Source organism: Natator depressus, chromosome 9 (genome assembly GCF_965152275.1).
Source record: "Natator depressus isolate rNatDep1 chromosome 9, rNatDep2.hap1, whole genome shotgun sequence".
Lineage (NCBI taxonomy): Eukaryota > Metazoa > Chordata > Testudines > Cheloniidae > Natator > Natator depressus.
The window spans coordinates 84,154,391-84,171,332 of record NC_134242.1 but is presented as its reverse complement, the minus strand read 5'-3'; the positions used below and the strand labels follow the sequence as shown (position 1 = coordinate 84,171,332).

Here is a 16,942-nt window from a genome sequence, read left to right as displayed (position 1 = left end):
TTTTGGTTTTGAATGTTTAATAAAGGGGTGGAAAAGGACAAAAAGAAGGGAAACTAAATGGAAGACCTTTGGTTTTCTAAACAAGTTTTTTTCATCTTAAACGAAATTAAGATTTTAGAGCATTTTGAAGTTATAAATGCACACACACTAGCAATCTCTACTGCTTTACAAGTACTGGTTTTACCAGATGGATGCATTGCCTACAACAAAGGCATTACTTACAGTCTGACTACAACCATCGGAGTCTATAAACTGTGTCTCACTAGTAAGGGCAAGTCACAAATGTTGCAGCTGCACTTGTTCACCCAGTCCATCTCACTCTATCCTACGCTGCAGTGCCTCATGTGTGGCTATCCCCAAAAGCCCTAGGGTTCCCAAGGAGAGCATTTGGCACGATGGGGTAGATGATTCAGGAGTCCTAGAACACACTGGTACAACAAAGGCTGGAAAGCATGGTGTGTGGAAGTGCTGAAAGGACACCATCAAGAGTAGGAGTACTTGTGGCACCTTAGAGACTAACCAATTTATTTGAGCATAAGCTTTCGTGAGCTACAGCTCACTTCATCGGATGCATACTGTGGAAACTGCAGAAGACTTCTGCAGTTTCCACAGTATGCATCCGATGAAGGAGCTGTAGCTCACGAAAGCTTATGCTCAAATAAATTGGTTAGTCTCTAAGGTGCCACAAGTACTCCTTTTCTTTTTGCGAATACAGACTAACACGGCTGTTACTCTGAAACCATCAAGAGTGTTGCTAAACTGCTGCAAGGACAAAACAACTGAGCATTTTCATGTCAGCAACAGTGTTCACTCTAATTTTTTCCACCCATGTACGGAATTAATTTTGTTATGTGCACCAATATGATGGTGATGTGTCACACATCACCGTCATATTGGTGCACATAACAAAATTCATGTGCTGGGGGTGGAACCGAGGGGTTCAGAATGTGGGAGGGGGACTCAGGGATGGGGCAGAGGATTGGAGTGCAAGGGGGGTTCCGGGCTCTGGGGAGGGGCCAAGGATGAGTGGTTTGGGGTGCAGGCTGCCCGGGGGTTACGGCGGGGAAAGAGGACTTCCCCCAGATCTCTCTCCCTGCAGCAGCACCTGGGCTGGGGGGAGGAAAGGTGCCTCTCCCCCGGCCACGGCAAATCCGTGCTGGGACTGGCGGGGAGAAGCACCTCTCCCTACCACAGCAGGTCCATGCTGGGGCCGGCGGGGAGAGGCACCTCTCCCTAGCACGGCAGGTCCATGCTGGGGAAGAGGCATCTCTCCCCACTGCAGCCCTGAGCCCCTGCATGGGGTTTAATAAGCAGCGTGCGGCCGTGCAACTTAGAGGGAATTAAGGTCAGCAATGCCTCTGCAATGATTTCCTCATTTAGGCCAGGTCTCCTCAGGGACAAACAGACAGAAGGAAAACACACTTTAAAAATCCTCCCTTGTGACTTTTCTGGTGTTCTGCATGGCGTATTACTCTGTATGTTTGACTACAAACATCACAAAAATCACAGAACGTAAAAAGCGTTTCAAATGTTGTATACTGATTATCACACCCATAGCCACACCGCCAAGTGACTGGGGTAGCCATGCAGATGCCATACCCATTTTACACTAAAAATCAGTGGTTTCCAAACTGTATCCCATAGAACACTTGAGCTCAATGGTCACATGGTTGCTGGCTCTTCTCCTTAGTCGTAGCTGCTACATCACATTAAGAACATGAGAACAGCAATACTTGGTCAGACCAAAGGTCCATCTAGCCCAGTATCATGTCTTCCGACAGTGGCCAATGCCAGGTACTTCAGAGGGAATGAACAGAACAGGTAATCATCAAGTGATCCACCCCGTCACCCATTCCCAGCTTCTGGCAAACAGAGGCTAGGGACACCATCCCTGCCCATCCTGGCTAATAGCCATTGATGGACCTATCCTCCATGAATTTATCTAGTTCTTTTTTGAACCCATTTATAGTCTTGGCCTTCACAACATCCTCTGGCAAAGAGTTCCACAGGTTGACTGTGCATTGTGTGAAGAAACACTTCCTTTTGTTTGTTTTAAACCTGCTGCCTATTAATTTCATTTGGTGACCCTAGTTCTTGTGTTATGAGAAGGAGTAAAGAACACTTCCTTATTTACTTTCTCCACGCCAGTCATGATTTTATAGACCTCCGTCATATCCCCCCCCCCGCGTCATCTCTTTTCCAAGCTGAAAAGCCCCAGTCTTATTAATCTCTCCTCATAAAATATGAAAGGCAGCTAAAAACACATTCAGTACTTCCCCAATATTATTTTCCCATGTAGCAATGGCTCTAAAATAACAACGATCATCACTAGGATGGGGAGCGGTCTGGGTGCTCATGAATAGAAGAGGACGGGTAAAGAGTTTGAGAGCCCCACTGACAAAATATGGTACATTAAACAGACAATCTGAAGTTCCATAACTAACTCCTTTCTTACCTGGTGCTCCTGGCAATGCCATTGATCCTGGAATACCTGGTTGTCCTTTTGATCCACGTAATCCAGGTTGACCTGGAATGCCTGGAAACCCCGGTCTGCCCTTGGGACCTGAGGATTAAAAAAATTCAATTCAGGATGGGAGACACAAGCATATTCTTGTGAGGTGGGATTAGATATTTCATGCAAAGCTAACCACAAAACGCCCAACTACTGTACTAATTTAAACTAGTCAATGCCGCCCCAAGTCTGTGATCATCTCATCAACTGAACAAACACAGAGGGACAAGTGTTTTGTTTGGAGGAGCTGCATAGAAGGGCAAAAGTTCTCTACACCCCTCATTAACAATAACTTCCACAGTTCTGAATAGGAGCTGCACACATATATATATATAGACAGCACAACTGTCAGTGGGAATCAAACCCAGCACTTCCAGGAAGCAAACACAAGCCCCACCCACCTGAGCTACAGGAGTAACTATTATTTAACTGTGATTAAGCAGCAGGATATCTCCTCACTGGAGGGAGACTCATCACAGACAAAAAGCCAGTGTATTACATAGAGTATTTAAAAGTCAATCTCCATACCTGGACGTCCTGGTATGCCTGGAGGCCCAGGGGCACCAAACCCTCCAGGAACTACACAGGGCAAGGTGATCCCTAGAAAAAGAAATACGCTGAAACTGCACCTGGCTCCCTTGTAGTTAGCTGGTTATGATGAGAACATTGAATGTCCAGACTAAATTATGTGCAATGATGAGTGAACCTATGCACTGCAAATCACTACATGTAATGCACATTCACATCTGCCACAGGGTAACAAAATCTAATGCCTTGTGGGACGGTCGTGGCTAAAGTTGTTGATGTTCTAAGTTTACTGACGCTAAACTAAAGAGAGGAAGTGTGGGCTAGTGGCTAGAGCACAAGACTGCGAGTTCAATTTATTTTCTAATCCCAGCCCTGACTGTGACTCACTGTGTGACCGGGTTTGTATCCCCACCTGTAAAATGGTGATGAGAACTGAAAACAAGAACATAAGAACTGCTATTTATTATTTGTATTATGGTAACACTCAAGAGCCCCAGTCAAGGATCTGGGCTGCACTGTGCTTAGCACTGTAAAAACAGATTGAAAAGACAGTCCCAGCCCCAAGGAGTGTACAGTTTAAGTACTGAGTCAGCTTACATTGGGGGAGCTAATGGGTGCCCAGAACTTTTGAAAACTCAAGTAATTTATTCAATGACAAAAATCAATGTAGGAAGCAAAATTTAGGCACTCATTTTTAAAAATCTTGGCCCTTCTTGACTGTCCCCATGTTTGTGCTTTCTGCTGGGTCCTTCCACAGGTTTACTCTAGAGTTTTGTGTGTGCACGAGTGTATTTGTTTTTAATTCTGCTTTTTCTCCAACCGATTCTTCTATAGTCCATCAGTCTGAAAAGTAACCACACGGCTTAGTTGTTAGTGTACGAGCAGCAAATAGGAATCAGTGGTTGTACAGCTCATTGTGTTCCTTCTATGAGAAACGAAAGTATCTAACTTATCAGTGGGATGAGGTCTGAGTGGCGTTATCAGAGCCATCAGTCTATCAAATTTATTTGATAAATCTCTTACGTCTGCAATGTTCACCTTTGTCAGACTCTGGCAATTTGACACACCATGGATACAGTAGTGCTAACAACACATGACTGCTGACATTACTAACTAGGGAGTCCAATCCTGCGGTCCCTTTATATTAAGAAATAGATCCCACTTTCTTCAATAGGCATTTGGTTAAGTAAAAGGACTGCAGGGTTAGGGCCTACACTATTAGAGCAGGCTTGGCCTAAAAACTCCTAGAATAAATTAACCTCCTAAAAACGAAACCCTAAAGGATTAAAAAATATATTTTATCTGAATCAATGTCACGTCAGAACTGATCCTTAGAGTTAGGTTAAGACCATATTTTTGAGGGGGAGGAAGGGGGACTTTTTTCCTGCCCCTCCCCTTTTGGAGTCTTTTTATACAAAAAGTTAAATAGCTAGTTACTCCACTGATTACTAATACTGGGCCATTAAAATCTGGTGCAATTTTTTCTGCAGGTTCAGTGATTAACCAATCAGCAATTGTGGATTAGCTGCTTCTTGTTTTTTACAATTAATTCTGCAAGAGCTTGCCACTCAATTCCCACTCCCAACCTGATATTCCAGCCCAACACTTGGGCTGCATCACCAGGCAAGGCACTCCAATCTCGGCTGCATTTCTGCTGCTGTCAGACGTAATGAGTGGACCGGGAAAAGTAAGTCTAGATCTTTTACTGACAGTGGGATAGTGTGAGCCTAAGACTTCATTTTGTAAACGACACTTTCAAATAATGGCAATTCTCAGATGGCTTCTGAGTTTTAGCAATAAAAGACACTGAGATAAAATCATTCCTCGTGTCAATCCAATGAAGACAATAGAGTTATACCAGAGATAATCAATATGGCTCACTTCTGATTTTAATCAACAGCAGGAATAGGGAACCCATGGGGGATGAGGCAATGGCCAAAAGAAAGATTAAATGACATAAGAGGTCTTTTTTATTGATGGGCTAAGAAGGTGGTGTATGGATTCCATTTAGTTTTGAGGCTGAATCAGAGCTAGGGTTAGGATTCAATCAATGGCATCAAAACCTTGTGGGCTGTTCTCAAGAGATTCCAGTAAAACTGGCAAAGGTCTTGTGAGAGCAGCTTATCTCATGAGAGTTCCAGACTGGGTGACCCTTTTCCACTCCCCACCTCTAGATTCTGCCCCCAACTCCAAATTCAATGATTTTGTGATTCTGATTCATGTGATCACAAGATGGGGCAGCGGGGGAGAAGAGAGAAAAGACCCAAATCACAAATTCCAGTTAATCAGGGCTGCTGGCAGCCTTAACCTCAGCTAATGAGATATGAAGTTGAAGGTGAAGGTGCAGGAGCTGGGGTGGGGGGGAGGGGGAAAGGGGAAGAGGTGTGTGGAGGTGGAAACCCCCTAGGGCTCTAATGTACTTGTGTTTTGACACTGCTGTGCACGTACTAGAAGAAACAACAGGAGATGTTCTGCTTTGATACGGGAAGACCAAAGGTCAGTGTTCAAGTTCATTACTTTTACCTTGATGCGGGGCATTAGTTGATAACAGAATGAATTTCTAAGTGACTAACCCCTGAATAACACACATACAAAACTTTGCAACAATACTTGCATACTGATTCTGCCTTAAAACCAACCACTGCTCTTTCTAGATGGTACCACAGCTCAGCTTTAAATCCTGCATTTTAGACTTAAAGCAAGGAGCATCAAAATAGATAAATACAATAAAACATTCACCAGTCTAATTTATGTTCAGAGGTAGAGAGATGTGAGAAACAAGTTCTTAGGTTTCAGAATGTTAACTTTCAGTTTGCTGCCTACCTATAGGTACATTTATAGGAGATTACTTTAACTGTTCAGAGGGTAGCAACATTTAAAGATGTGATTTCTTTGCTCAGATCCTGGCATTCTGCATTCCTGAGCCTGACACTGAATGTTTTAAAATCCATCTCCGATAATCCCTCCACAATCACAGCATTGTGTAGAATGCCATTTTTCAAAAAGGGGATGTCCAATCCATCAACCAGCTCAGAGAGGGCAGTTTAATTAACATTTTTATATTCAAACACATTTTTTTAAGAGCCTGCTTAAGTGAATGTCCAGAAAATGACACTATTCAATACTTTATGTAACTAGCCAGCACTAGAGTGGTAGCACAATGGGAATTGGTATTTGTGGAGCAATTGAAGGGCAATGGTAATACGCTAAAGAAATGGTTTTCACATATTCCTGGGGTCTTGTAGCACAATGAAGTAACCAAGGCTTAGTGCCCACCAGCTACTTAATGCCCTATGTTCTCACAATACAGACAATGGCCTCCGAAGGCCAGGGGAACAAGTCAATTGTGAAAACATAGCGAGAGGCTGCTGGGAATTGCAACAATGGCACAAAATGGGTAATCCAATAGCACTTCTGAGCAATTTCATAATAGTGCTCGCTAACTGTGCAGAAGTATTGTTCTAACACTCTATCCACTGGTCACAGATATCAGTTGAAGGCAACTCAAGGAAAATCAGTGTGACTACTCACTTGAGTAGGAATTCAGCACATGCAAGAAGGTTTGCATGAATAGGTCCTAATACAGCATTTATTTTTTAAATGAGAATTTTAATCTGATCTACTGTAACTGCATTTTGTGTGGTCTTAGGCAAAATTCCTTGATGTTGCCTTTGGCAAGATAATTTCAGTAGGTCAATGTCTTTCTTTAAAATGTTCTCTGGTCTTCATCATAAAACCTTCCAATAAGTGCAGTGTAAACAGCAATTATTTCTTCTGACCAAGCAGATTTCTTTAATGTTAGATGAAGCTTAATACATCAAAAGTGTTTTTTAAGAAATGCAATGATTTCCAAGTATTAGAGAGATGGTTTTCTCACAGTTTTCTCACAAATATCCGTGCAGGTGTAAATTGAGTTGGCTAATGACTTATTCACACTCATCTACGTTCTCTGATTATAGATGCTCTTCTACAAAAAAAGCCATTCATTGTTAGCGAGGCTTTCATGTAACACTCACATAATGTGTTGACTTATGATGCATCCTATTTGATACCCAGTATTCATGAGACTGTGAATGTCAGTGCATGAAGCATATTCCCTCTAGTTATCTGATGATGCAATCTGGATTTAGCAGCCCTTGTAAGAGATGTTTTAATAAGCAAGCTATATACACATACTATAGGTTAGCAGAGCTTTTAGCATTTAGCACAACATGAGTCAGGAAAAGGCATATGTAGAAAGTTCCAATGGGATGCCAGTGTTGGCCAACATAAATCAGCCCAAATGCAACACCGGTGCTTTGTAACATGCCATTCCGGGGGTCTGTGCAATGATGGGAAGAATGGGGACTCTTCCCATTGCTATTCTTGCAAACACTAAGGCCTAGCTCTCACCTCCCTCTGTGTCTAAGACTCCTTTACCAACCTTCTCACCGCAGCAGCAGTCACCTATACCAGCCAAGCAAAGGAGCACAGGTTAAACCATGTCAGAAAACCCACACGATCGAAAGCATCTTTTTTTAACCAATAGGCCAAACATGCTCACAGACATTTTCCTTTGTGTACATTGTAGACATGTCTGGTTTCATCCTGAGAGTCAGAAGAATAACTGAATTCAGTTCAATGTCATTTGAGCAGTGACTAGGGTTTTGGGGAAAATATTATGTCTGTGAATATATTTAGTTGTATTACTAATAGTGCAAGCATTGCAAATACAGAAGGTTAAATATACACGAACAAGGTGGAAAACACAATAAAAAGCAGCAGCAGAAAAGGAAAGATATTGCTTTTGTTAAAATCCCCTTAATATGCCAGCTTTAAAATCTAGACATAGGGAATATTTATGTGCAATAGTTTGGTGGTGAAACCATTTTCCAGACTCTAGCATATCTGAAATATCACCTATAAAGCCCAGATTTACTGGATTCTTCACTTGTCATTAAGTGTACCTAGCTCTGTATGGTCATATCAACTCTATCAAACGAATACTACATCTGCCCTGCAACCGTTCTCAAGCTGCACATGTCATGTCTGCTATTTTGGCTGACTCAGCAGGGACTGAACCGGGGAACCGCCAGAGCTAAAAGCATCAACTTCTTCAGCTTGCGCTAAAGAGCTCTGTAGCCAGGGTCTAGCAACTCATATCTTCTGTAAATTGGCACAGAGTGGAACTTGCAACACACTCATTAGTAGCGTACCACCAGCTAAATATAGGCAGGACCTAGTGAAATCAGTCAAAACTGATCCCGGTGTTTGGTTACCATGAGAAGTTCCCAGTCACTGAGTCTTGCACATATTTTATTATATGTAGCTCTAATTTTTATGCCTTTCTTTATCTAAAGCTTTTTCATCTTAACCACTTCCCTAGCAGAAAATCACCTTAGGTTTGCTACTAGCTATAAAATTAGCTATTGTCAGTAGCCCCATCCTGCACCCCTTACTGGCATGAGTAGTCCACACTCTTCTAAGTAATCTCATTGATTTCAGCAGGATTATGTGGGTGAGTGAGGACTGCAGGATCAGGTCTGACCTGCCTATAGACTATCCACAAATAATTTAAAAATAGACATCTAGTTTACTTCTTTGAAAATACTAGGATCCCATTATGAAGTGGAGTATTTCTTTGGTTGGCTGGTTTTTAGGGGCATTGCAGCTTTTCAGAATGACAGTAGTCCCTAACAAGCCTACCTGGAGGACCTGGAAGACCTGGTTGTCCTGGAAAACCATCCATTCCTGGGTCACCTGGAGGGCCGCGAACTCCACTAGGACCTGGGAAACCAATGCCAGGAAGACCGCTCTCCCCACGCCGGCCCTTGGAGCCAGGTAATCCTGGCAGGCCTTTTTCGCCTGGAAAGCCTAGTCCAACATCACCCTACATATAGCAAAGACAGTTACAGCTTAGAACCAAGAGAACCTGGAACAATTGCACATTGCCGCAGTTTTGACAAGTGTACCAAAATGTTGTTGGGTTTTGCGCTGCTCTAAGTGATTCTATTGGACACTGTGATGCTAGTGGAGAAGGCTCCAGCCTAAATTCTTAGCAGCAAGTTTCAAATGTGTTGGATTATGCGGGTGGACTGGACTATAAGGTGGACAGAAAGCTAGCTAGATTGTTGGGCTCAACGGGTACAGATCAATGGCTCCATGTCTAGTTGGCAGCCGGTATCAAGTGGAGTGCCCCAAGGGTCGGTCCTGGGGCCGGTTTTGTTCAATATCTTCATAAATGATCTGGAGGATGGTGTGGATTGCACCCTCAGCAAGTTTGCAGATGACACTAAACTGGGAGGAGAGGTAGATACGCTGGAGGGTAGGGATAGGATACAGAGGGACCTAAACAAATTGGAGGATTGGGCCAAAAGAAATCTGATGAGGTTCAACAAGGACAATTGCAGAGTCCTGCACTTAGGACGGAAGAATCCAATGCACGGATACAGACTAGGGACCGAATGGCTCGGAAGCAGTTCTGCAGAAAAGGACCTAGGGGTTACAGTGGACGAGAAGCTGGATATGAGTCAACAGTGTGCCCTTGTTGCCAAGATGGCCAATGGCATTTTGGGATGTATAAGTAGGGGCATTGCCAGCAGATCGAGGGACGTGATCGTTCCCCTCTATTCGACACTGGTGAGGCCTCATCTGGAGTACTGTGTCCAGTTTTGGGCCCCACACTACAAGAAGGAGGTGGAAAAATTGGAAAGAGTCCAGCGGAGAGCAACAAAAACGATTAGGGGGCTGGAACACATGAGTTATGAGGAGAGGCTGAGGGAACTGGGGATGTTTAGTCTATGGAAGAGAAGAATGAGGGAGGATTTGATAGCTATTTTCAACTACCTGAAAGGGGGTTCCAAAGAGGATGGCTCTAGACTGTTCTCAGTGGTAGCAGATGACAGAACAAGGAGTAATGGTCTCAAGTTGCAGTGGGGAAGATTTAGGTTGGATATTAGGAAAAACTTTTTCACTAGGAGGGTGGTGAAACACTGGAATGCATTACCTAGGGAGGTGGTGAAATCTCCTTCCTTAGAAGTTTTTAAGGTCAGGCTTGACAAAGCCCTGGCTGGGATGATTTAATTGGGGATCGGTCCTGCTTTGAGCAGGGGGTTGGACTAGATGACCTCCTGAGGTCCCTTCCAACCTTGATATTCTATGATTCTATGGATAAAGTATATGGAAATCTTGTAAATTTAATGCTCACAATCTTTTCAAATGCAGGAAACTCTACTTAAACCACTGCATTATACATTATATTTGCCAAAATATAAATATTACATGTTTGCCTGTATCTTTCTGCTTAAAACGTTCACGGTCAGCTTTTTCTGTTTTAGTATTCGACTCTTAAAATTTGGTCGATAGTATCTTTTGTTTTTAAAAAGAACAAATCTTAAAATGAAAGTAGTGCCTGTCGCTTGAGAATTCTCTCTCTCTCTCAGACTTTACCTATAGTTTATCTTATGATTGTGTAATCAGAGATGTGTTGAGGGGCTATTATTAATCTTGAAGGAGAGAGAAATTCCTGTTCAGACGGCGAGAGCCTTTGGAATAGATTTTCCTTAACAAACTGTCCTGCTTAGCACTGCTCAGCTGCACGTAAGTGTAAATATTACAGTAATCATCCAGCTGGGCACTTCAAATTCCAACTCATATATGACTCCTGCTTTGCAATCTTTACCCTCTGGCTCCACTCATTCTCCCATGGGAGCAGTGCCTGAAAGATTTTGAAGACTAAGAAATTGACTTAATAAGTCAACTTAGAGCTCATGTGCCCTAGAGTTTACTGTTGTGTTAGCTGACGTGTGAAAACATTATTGCAGTCTGTAGTGTACACAAACCTTAACTGGCCGATTGAAGAGGACTATTATTAAATGCATTTCTGTTCCTTCTCTCCGCTATAGTTTATGATAGGTCATATTAGTTACCATGTGTTAAAGAAGATTGCAAACTGTAGCAAAGACAAGTCCTTAGAAGAGAGCACAGAAATCTTTGTCTTTTAACTCGTAAAGGCAACCAAGAGCTGTCAGGATTTTGGGGCAGTTTACCCAAACCCTGGGCCAGACGAAGCACTGGAATTCTTATAGCACATTACTTTCGCTCCAGATTTGTCATCCTCTGAGTAAGAAGTGTGTGAGGGCCCTTTATTCTAATTGCTTTGACTTGTTCAAAACACCACCAGCTTGATGGAATGTCATTAGCCTGTGCGATGCTGATGGTCACAAATGATGCTGTGGCATCATGCCAATGTGGTTGAAGGGTTAGAGAAGATTCTGCTGCTGTGGGAAACCAAGCCCAGGATTTGTGAATTGCACTTTCCTTTGTACATATACAAGCAGTGCTTGCCACCATCATTTATCCGTCCAATTAATTCCCTGCCATTGGAGGGGCCTCGGCACTTGGGTCTCTCTTGTCCTCTGCCTGTGGCACACAACAGTTTAGTTTCCTTAGGACTGAAATATTTTAGTCTAACTAAAATCACGGGGTTCAATATAGGGGTATCCAAGTAAAATTTACACAGGAGATCAGTCTAGATGATCTAATGGTCCCTTCTGGCCTTAAACGCCATGAAACTATGAAATTTCTGTCTTGTTAGGATGACATGAAATAAGAGTCTATCCACAGAGTGTCAGTTTATGAATACAAGGCACAGCTTTAGATCTCTGGACACTTAAAGCAGGCCTAATCGCGACTAACGATTCAGCCATTTTACTATCATTGTTCCTTCTTACAATTACAATTTTGAAGCACTCTTATTTTTGTTGCATAAGTATAAACTCACCGGAGGACCTGGTTGGCCTGGTAAACCTGGGAATCCATCTCTGCCAGGAGTTCCTGGGATGCCAGAAGGCCCTCTGGCTCCTGTTGCACCAGGATCCCCACGGAGACCTCTGCCTCTTGCAAAAGATGGATCTCCTTTTTCTCCCTTACGGCCTGGAGAACCTGGTTGACCAGGTGAAGCCTGCAGGCAGAAAGAGAAAAAAGAGATACATGAACATGGGGCCTTCACTCCACAGAAGTCTTCAAGAGCAGGAAAAAAATTAATGACAGATAAAATATTTACATAATAAGTTAACAACAAATGCATAGAGCTCACTGAAGCTGACATGACTATTCTGAAACATTTAGAGGGGGATTTTCAAAAGTCCTCACAGATGGCCTATGCTCAGCACTTTGAAAATCTCACTCTTCTTTTTTTTTAAATAAAAGCTCAACTTAAAAATGGCATTACAGCAGCAGCTAGGGAAGAACTGCATCAGAGAGGCCCACTTACTGTTACTGCCACCAACATGTAAAGAGATCACCATTTTACTCTCTATCTTTTCTTCATCCAAGTGCATTTCTCATTTCCATACCAACCTCTGGCCCAGAGAGAGCCCATAACCCCAATACTCATTACTTCCCACTTGACTAGAGCTGTTTAGCCCTATGGTGACTAAAGGTCTCTGCTCTGACAAATGAGTTCTCAGAATCACTACCTTGCATTGGTGCATGTGGTGGTGTTGTTGGCATGCTGGTCTCAGGACAAAAGAGAGACACAGTGGGGGAGGTAATCTCTTTTACTGGCCCACTTTCAGGTGGGCAGAGAGACCAGCTTTTGAGCTTACATAGAGAGCTTTGACCAACAGGAGGTGGTTCATAAAAGAGATTACCTCACCCACCTTCTCTCTCAAACACCTTGCATTGATGACATTTCTGGGCTTTTACCTTATTCCTACAAATTGTTTTTTGCCTTTTTACCCAACCAATCAGAAACAATCATTAAAAAAAAAAATCCTTCAGGTTTCAATTTAGACAATTTTGGCCAATGGCTCGAGAACAACGCTTTTTCCTTTAACCGGCGGAGACTGAAGAAATCCTATCCTGACTTACCGGAGGCCCTCGCGGCCCTTGTGCACCCACACTGCCAGGATCTCCACTAGAACCCTTAAACCCAGGTTCACCAGGGCTTCCTGGTGGACCCAGAGGGCCTGGTGCACCTTTTGGTCCAGCTCCTGTGACTCCTCCATCACAAGCACAATCACCTGGATCCCCTGGAAAACAGAGTGAAAGAGAGTCTTTGTCAGCACTGTGGAAACAGATAATTGGACCTCCATTGCCTGAACCTCCGCACACTGCTTTGCACTTGGTGTCATCGGTGAGTACAAAATGAGCAAAGTGAGTGTAAAGCCATTCTGGCTGGGTAGCATTTCACACTACTTTGCACACGTTTCAATGATGATGCAAGTGGCAAGGTAGGAAAGTTAAGGTAAATTTCACCTTTGGTCCCTTTTAGTCCCAAAACTCCTGGTGGCCCCCGTTGTCCAGGTCTTCCTGGTTCCCCAGGTTCTCCATTGAGGATTTCTTCAGATAGAAACACAGGGAGGAAAGGATATCAGCAAAGGCACGGGAAGTCTAAATTTCATTCAGCTCCATTAGCCAGCCACAACAACAGCTACTTTGGGCAGATGGCCTGGAGCCATACTGAGTCCTGGTATAAGTGGATGCGACTGCACTGATTTCAGTTCCATGAAGAACAGAATGTGGCCCAGTACCGTAATGTGGTCCATGTTAAGTTTGCTTTGGCTTGGTAGGGTACCACAGAGACCAGCAGAAGAAGCCCACAGTATTAATACTCTGGGGTTTTCCTTTTCTCTTGGTCTGCCAGGTACGCTTCTTATTTCAAAAACTAAACAACCGGCACAAGACCAAACCAAGGTGAAACTGAGAGGTTCTGGAGAAGAGTGAAAATTATTTAGGTCAAACCTTGCCTCCCCCAGCCTCCATTTCCACATTGGGACCTGATGTTGTAGAACTCCTGGGGTTTCACTGTACCGAGAAGGCAGGATGCTGGGACCCTTCAGAGAGGGCTGTATCCTATGTGCCCTGGGAAGCCATACTTTATGGGAACTCCCTGCACCCCAATGCACAGGGTTTTAAAGGAGGAGGGGAGAGCAGTTGAAAGGGGGGGCAAATCAATGGATCTGTGACTATGCAGTTCCACTGCCATTGCGCTCTTGTGGCCTACGGGAACAGGAGCTATCAGGGTTACCTAGTGTTTGTACAATGGCTCTGCTGCTGGCGTGAAGGACTGCATCCTCCACCCCACCCCAGCTGCCTGTCCCCTGCAGAGCTCCCCAGCCTCTCTCCCAGTTACTTTGCCAGTGTGCTGGGACCAGGAGTTTATTTTAAAATAACTAAGAGACTGGAAGGCAAATTGGCTAACTGAAGTTAGAGATGAAAACAATCTGCTCCTCCCCCCTACTTCCTCTCCATCACAGCAGGATTATTCCCTACATTGATCTGCATGTAGGAGAAGAGAGTGGAACTTGGGTTAAAGTGAAAACAGAGGGGAAAATTGATTTGAAAATACTACGGTTAAAATCCTTTCCACACAAACTTTGTTTTAGAACAGGGGTGGACAAACTTTTTGGCCCGAGGGCCATGTCTGGGTATGGAAATTGTATGGCAGGCCATGAATGCTCTCAAAATTGGGGGTTGGGGTGCGGGAGGGGGTGCAGGCTCTGGGATGAGACTGGGGATGAGGGGTTGGGGTGCAGGAGGATGCTCCGGGCTGGGATCGAGGGGTTTGGAGGGCAGGAGGGGGATCGGGCTGGGGCATGGGGTTGGGGCAGGGGAGGGGGTAAGGGGACAGACTCCGGGCGGCGCTTACCTCAAGCAGCTCCCAGAAACAGCAGCACGTTCTCCCTTCAGTTCCTACGCAGAGGCGCGGTCAGATGACTCTGCCCGCTGCCCTGTCTGCAGGCGCCGCCCCTGCAACTCCCATTGGCTGTGGTTCCTGGCCAATGGGAGCTGCGAGGGCGGCACTTGGGGTGGGGGCAGTGTGCGGAGCCCCCTGGCTGCCCCTATGCGTAGGAGCTGGAGGAGGGACGTGCTACTGCTTCTGGGAGCCGTGCGGAGTGGGGCAAGACCCCGACCCCGCTCCCCAGCTGGAGTGCCAGAGCGGGGAAGTCCCAGTCCCCACTTCCCGGCGGGAGCTCGAGGCCCAGATTAAAACATTAGGAGAGCCGGATGTGGCCCGTGGGCCGTAGTTTGCCCGCCTCTGTTTTAGAACAAAATTCAGCCTCGTCTGATATTAAGTGATTGGCAGGCCTGGCTTTAAGTAGATCCAGTAAAGCCATTTTAAAAGACCCCATTAGGTCTGAGGTACTGCCTGTACTGAACAGCACACACCTTCCTAATCGTCCATTCAAACAAATAAAACAAAACTGCTGCAAAAAGGTATGAACTTTTTAGCAACAGTAAAAGGGCCTAATTCTACATATTCAACTGAATCAATTATTGATAAGGGAGTGGTTGTGCCTTCCCCATTGACTTAATACTGTCTGACAATACCATGTCAACAGACTGAGGGACAACATAATACCCATCACATTTTCATTGACTGGATTATTCAAGTCAGCCTCATATCCTGAAAGTTCAGCTTTATCAAGAGGAAGACAGGTCATCAGCACAAAACACCAAATTCCTTACCCAGCATACAAGGCAGTGTTCCAGAATGCAAGATCACTACATAAAAACATAAGAACGGCCCTACTGGGTCAGACCAATGGTCCATCTAGCTCAGTGTCCTGTCTTCCGACAGTGGCCAATGCCAGGTGCCCCATAGGGAATGAACAGAACAGGTAATCATCAAGTGATCCATCCCCTGTTGCCCACTCCCAGCTTCTGGCAAACAAAGGCTAGGGACACCATCCTTGCCCATCCTGGTTAGTCTGATTAGTCAATGAAATAATCCAAACTGAGTAGACAGAGCTGGTGTTCTACTGTACATGGGGAACGTAGATCAATGCTAGAGTATGTGCTCTTCATGTAACTGAGGCATGTAGCTTAGTGCTAGAGCACATGCCTTGCATGTATGAGGCCCCAGGTTTGATACCCCACTTCTTTTGTTTCTTGGGCCAGTGATTAGGGCGCTAGCCTAGGATTTGGGAATCCCAGATTCAACTCCTCGCTCTGGCACAGATTTCCAGCGTGACCATGGGCAAGTTACTTAGTCTCTCTCTGTCTCAGTTCCTCACCTGTAAAATGGGCATAATAGCACTTCCCTACCTCCCAGGGTGTTATGAGGATAAATACATTACAGATTGTGAGCACTCACATATAGTGCTCATGAGGGGCCATATAAGTACTTAATATAGACAGATGCATATTTTTCAATGGTAAAAAATATACATATATATAAATAGAGAGAGAGAGAGAGAGAGCACCCCAAAATATTATTAGGTCTGTTTATATTTCAATCCTGTACAAAAGCAGGTCTAAGAAGTTTACATACGTGCTGGACCAGGCAGTCCTGGAGGTCCTGGCATACCCGGTAAACCACCTATGCCTGGAGTGCCTGGTAATCCAATTGTTGCTCTCCCTTGGTCTCCTGGTTCACCAGTAATACCTGGAATACCTGGAAATCCCATGAGACCTGGTGCCCCTAAAGAGAACACAGGCATATACTATGTAGTTAGCCAACTCTCCAGCAGCATGTGGATCCAGATATTTTTCATTTTATGAAGATTACCACTGCACATTGGGTTGATATTATGTTCATGCAGGAAGTCTTATCATTGCACATAAAGGGAAGACTATTAATAATAGCCATCTTTGAGAGTCACACTTTTTTTTACTATTATAAAAGGCAGCTGCCTAGGCCAGAGAAAATACTGCATTAGTGCAGAGCCTCAGTTAAGTCACTTTGGTTAGTGAGCATAAATAATTAAGCAAGCTAATGATATATTCTGAAAATGTGAAGCACAATATAAAAGCTATATTACTGTTAATGAGTGAATAATGTATAGTGGATAATTTGACAAATATAGACTTTTTTTCCTATTTGCAAATTGTCCATGGAGCAAAATAATTTGACAAATAATTCTCAATCTGTAGATCATTTGAGGGCAAGTGTTCAATGTGTGAAATTCAGGTTAT

General features: G+C 44.1%; 1 protein-coding gene across 4 annotated transcripts in view; it reads right to left on the bottom strand.

Moving 5' to 3' along the window:
- COL4A6 (collagen type IV alpha 6 chain) overlaps nt 1-16,942 on the bottom strand; it is a 186,079-nt gene that overhangs the window by 24,112 nt on the left and 145,025 nt on the right. For 3 of the 4 annotated variants that reach the window (XM_074962489.1, XM_074962490.1, XM_074962491.1), the window contains 8 exons: nt 16,299-16,448; nt 13,280-13,363; nt 12,893-13,053; nt 11,802-11,981; nt 8,726-8,909; nt 7,433-7,486; nt 3,041-3,112; nt 2,456-2,563 (listed from right to left, as the gene is read on the bottom strand). In XM_074962489.1, coding sequence (XP_074818590.1) covers nt 2,456-2,563; nt 3,041-3,112; nt 7,433-7,486; nt 8,726-8,909; nt 11,802-11,981; nt 12,893-13,053; nt 13,280-13,363; nt 16,299-16,448 — 993 coding nt within the window. The remainder of the gene's footprint in view (nt 1-2,455; nt 2,564-3,040; nt 3,113-7,432; nt 7,487-8,725; nt 8,910-11,801; nt 11,982-12,892; nt 13,054-13,279; nt 13,364-16,298; nt 16,449-16,942) is intronic. The other variant, XM_074962492.1, reaches the window with a different exon arrangement.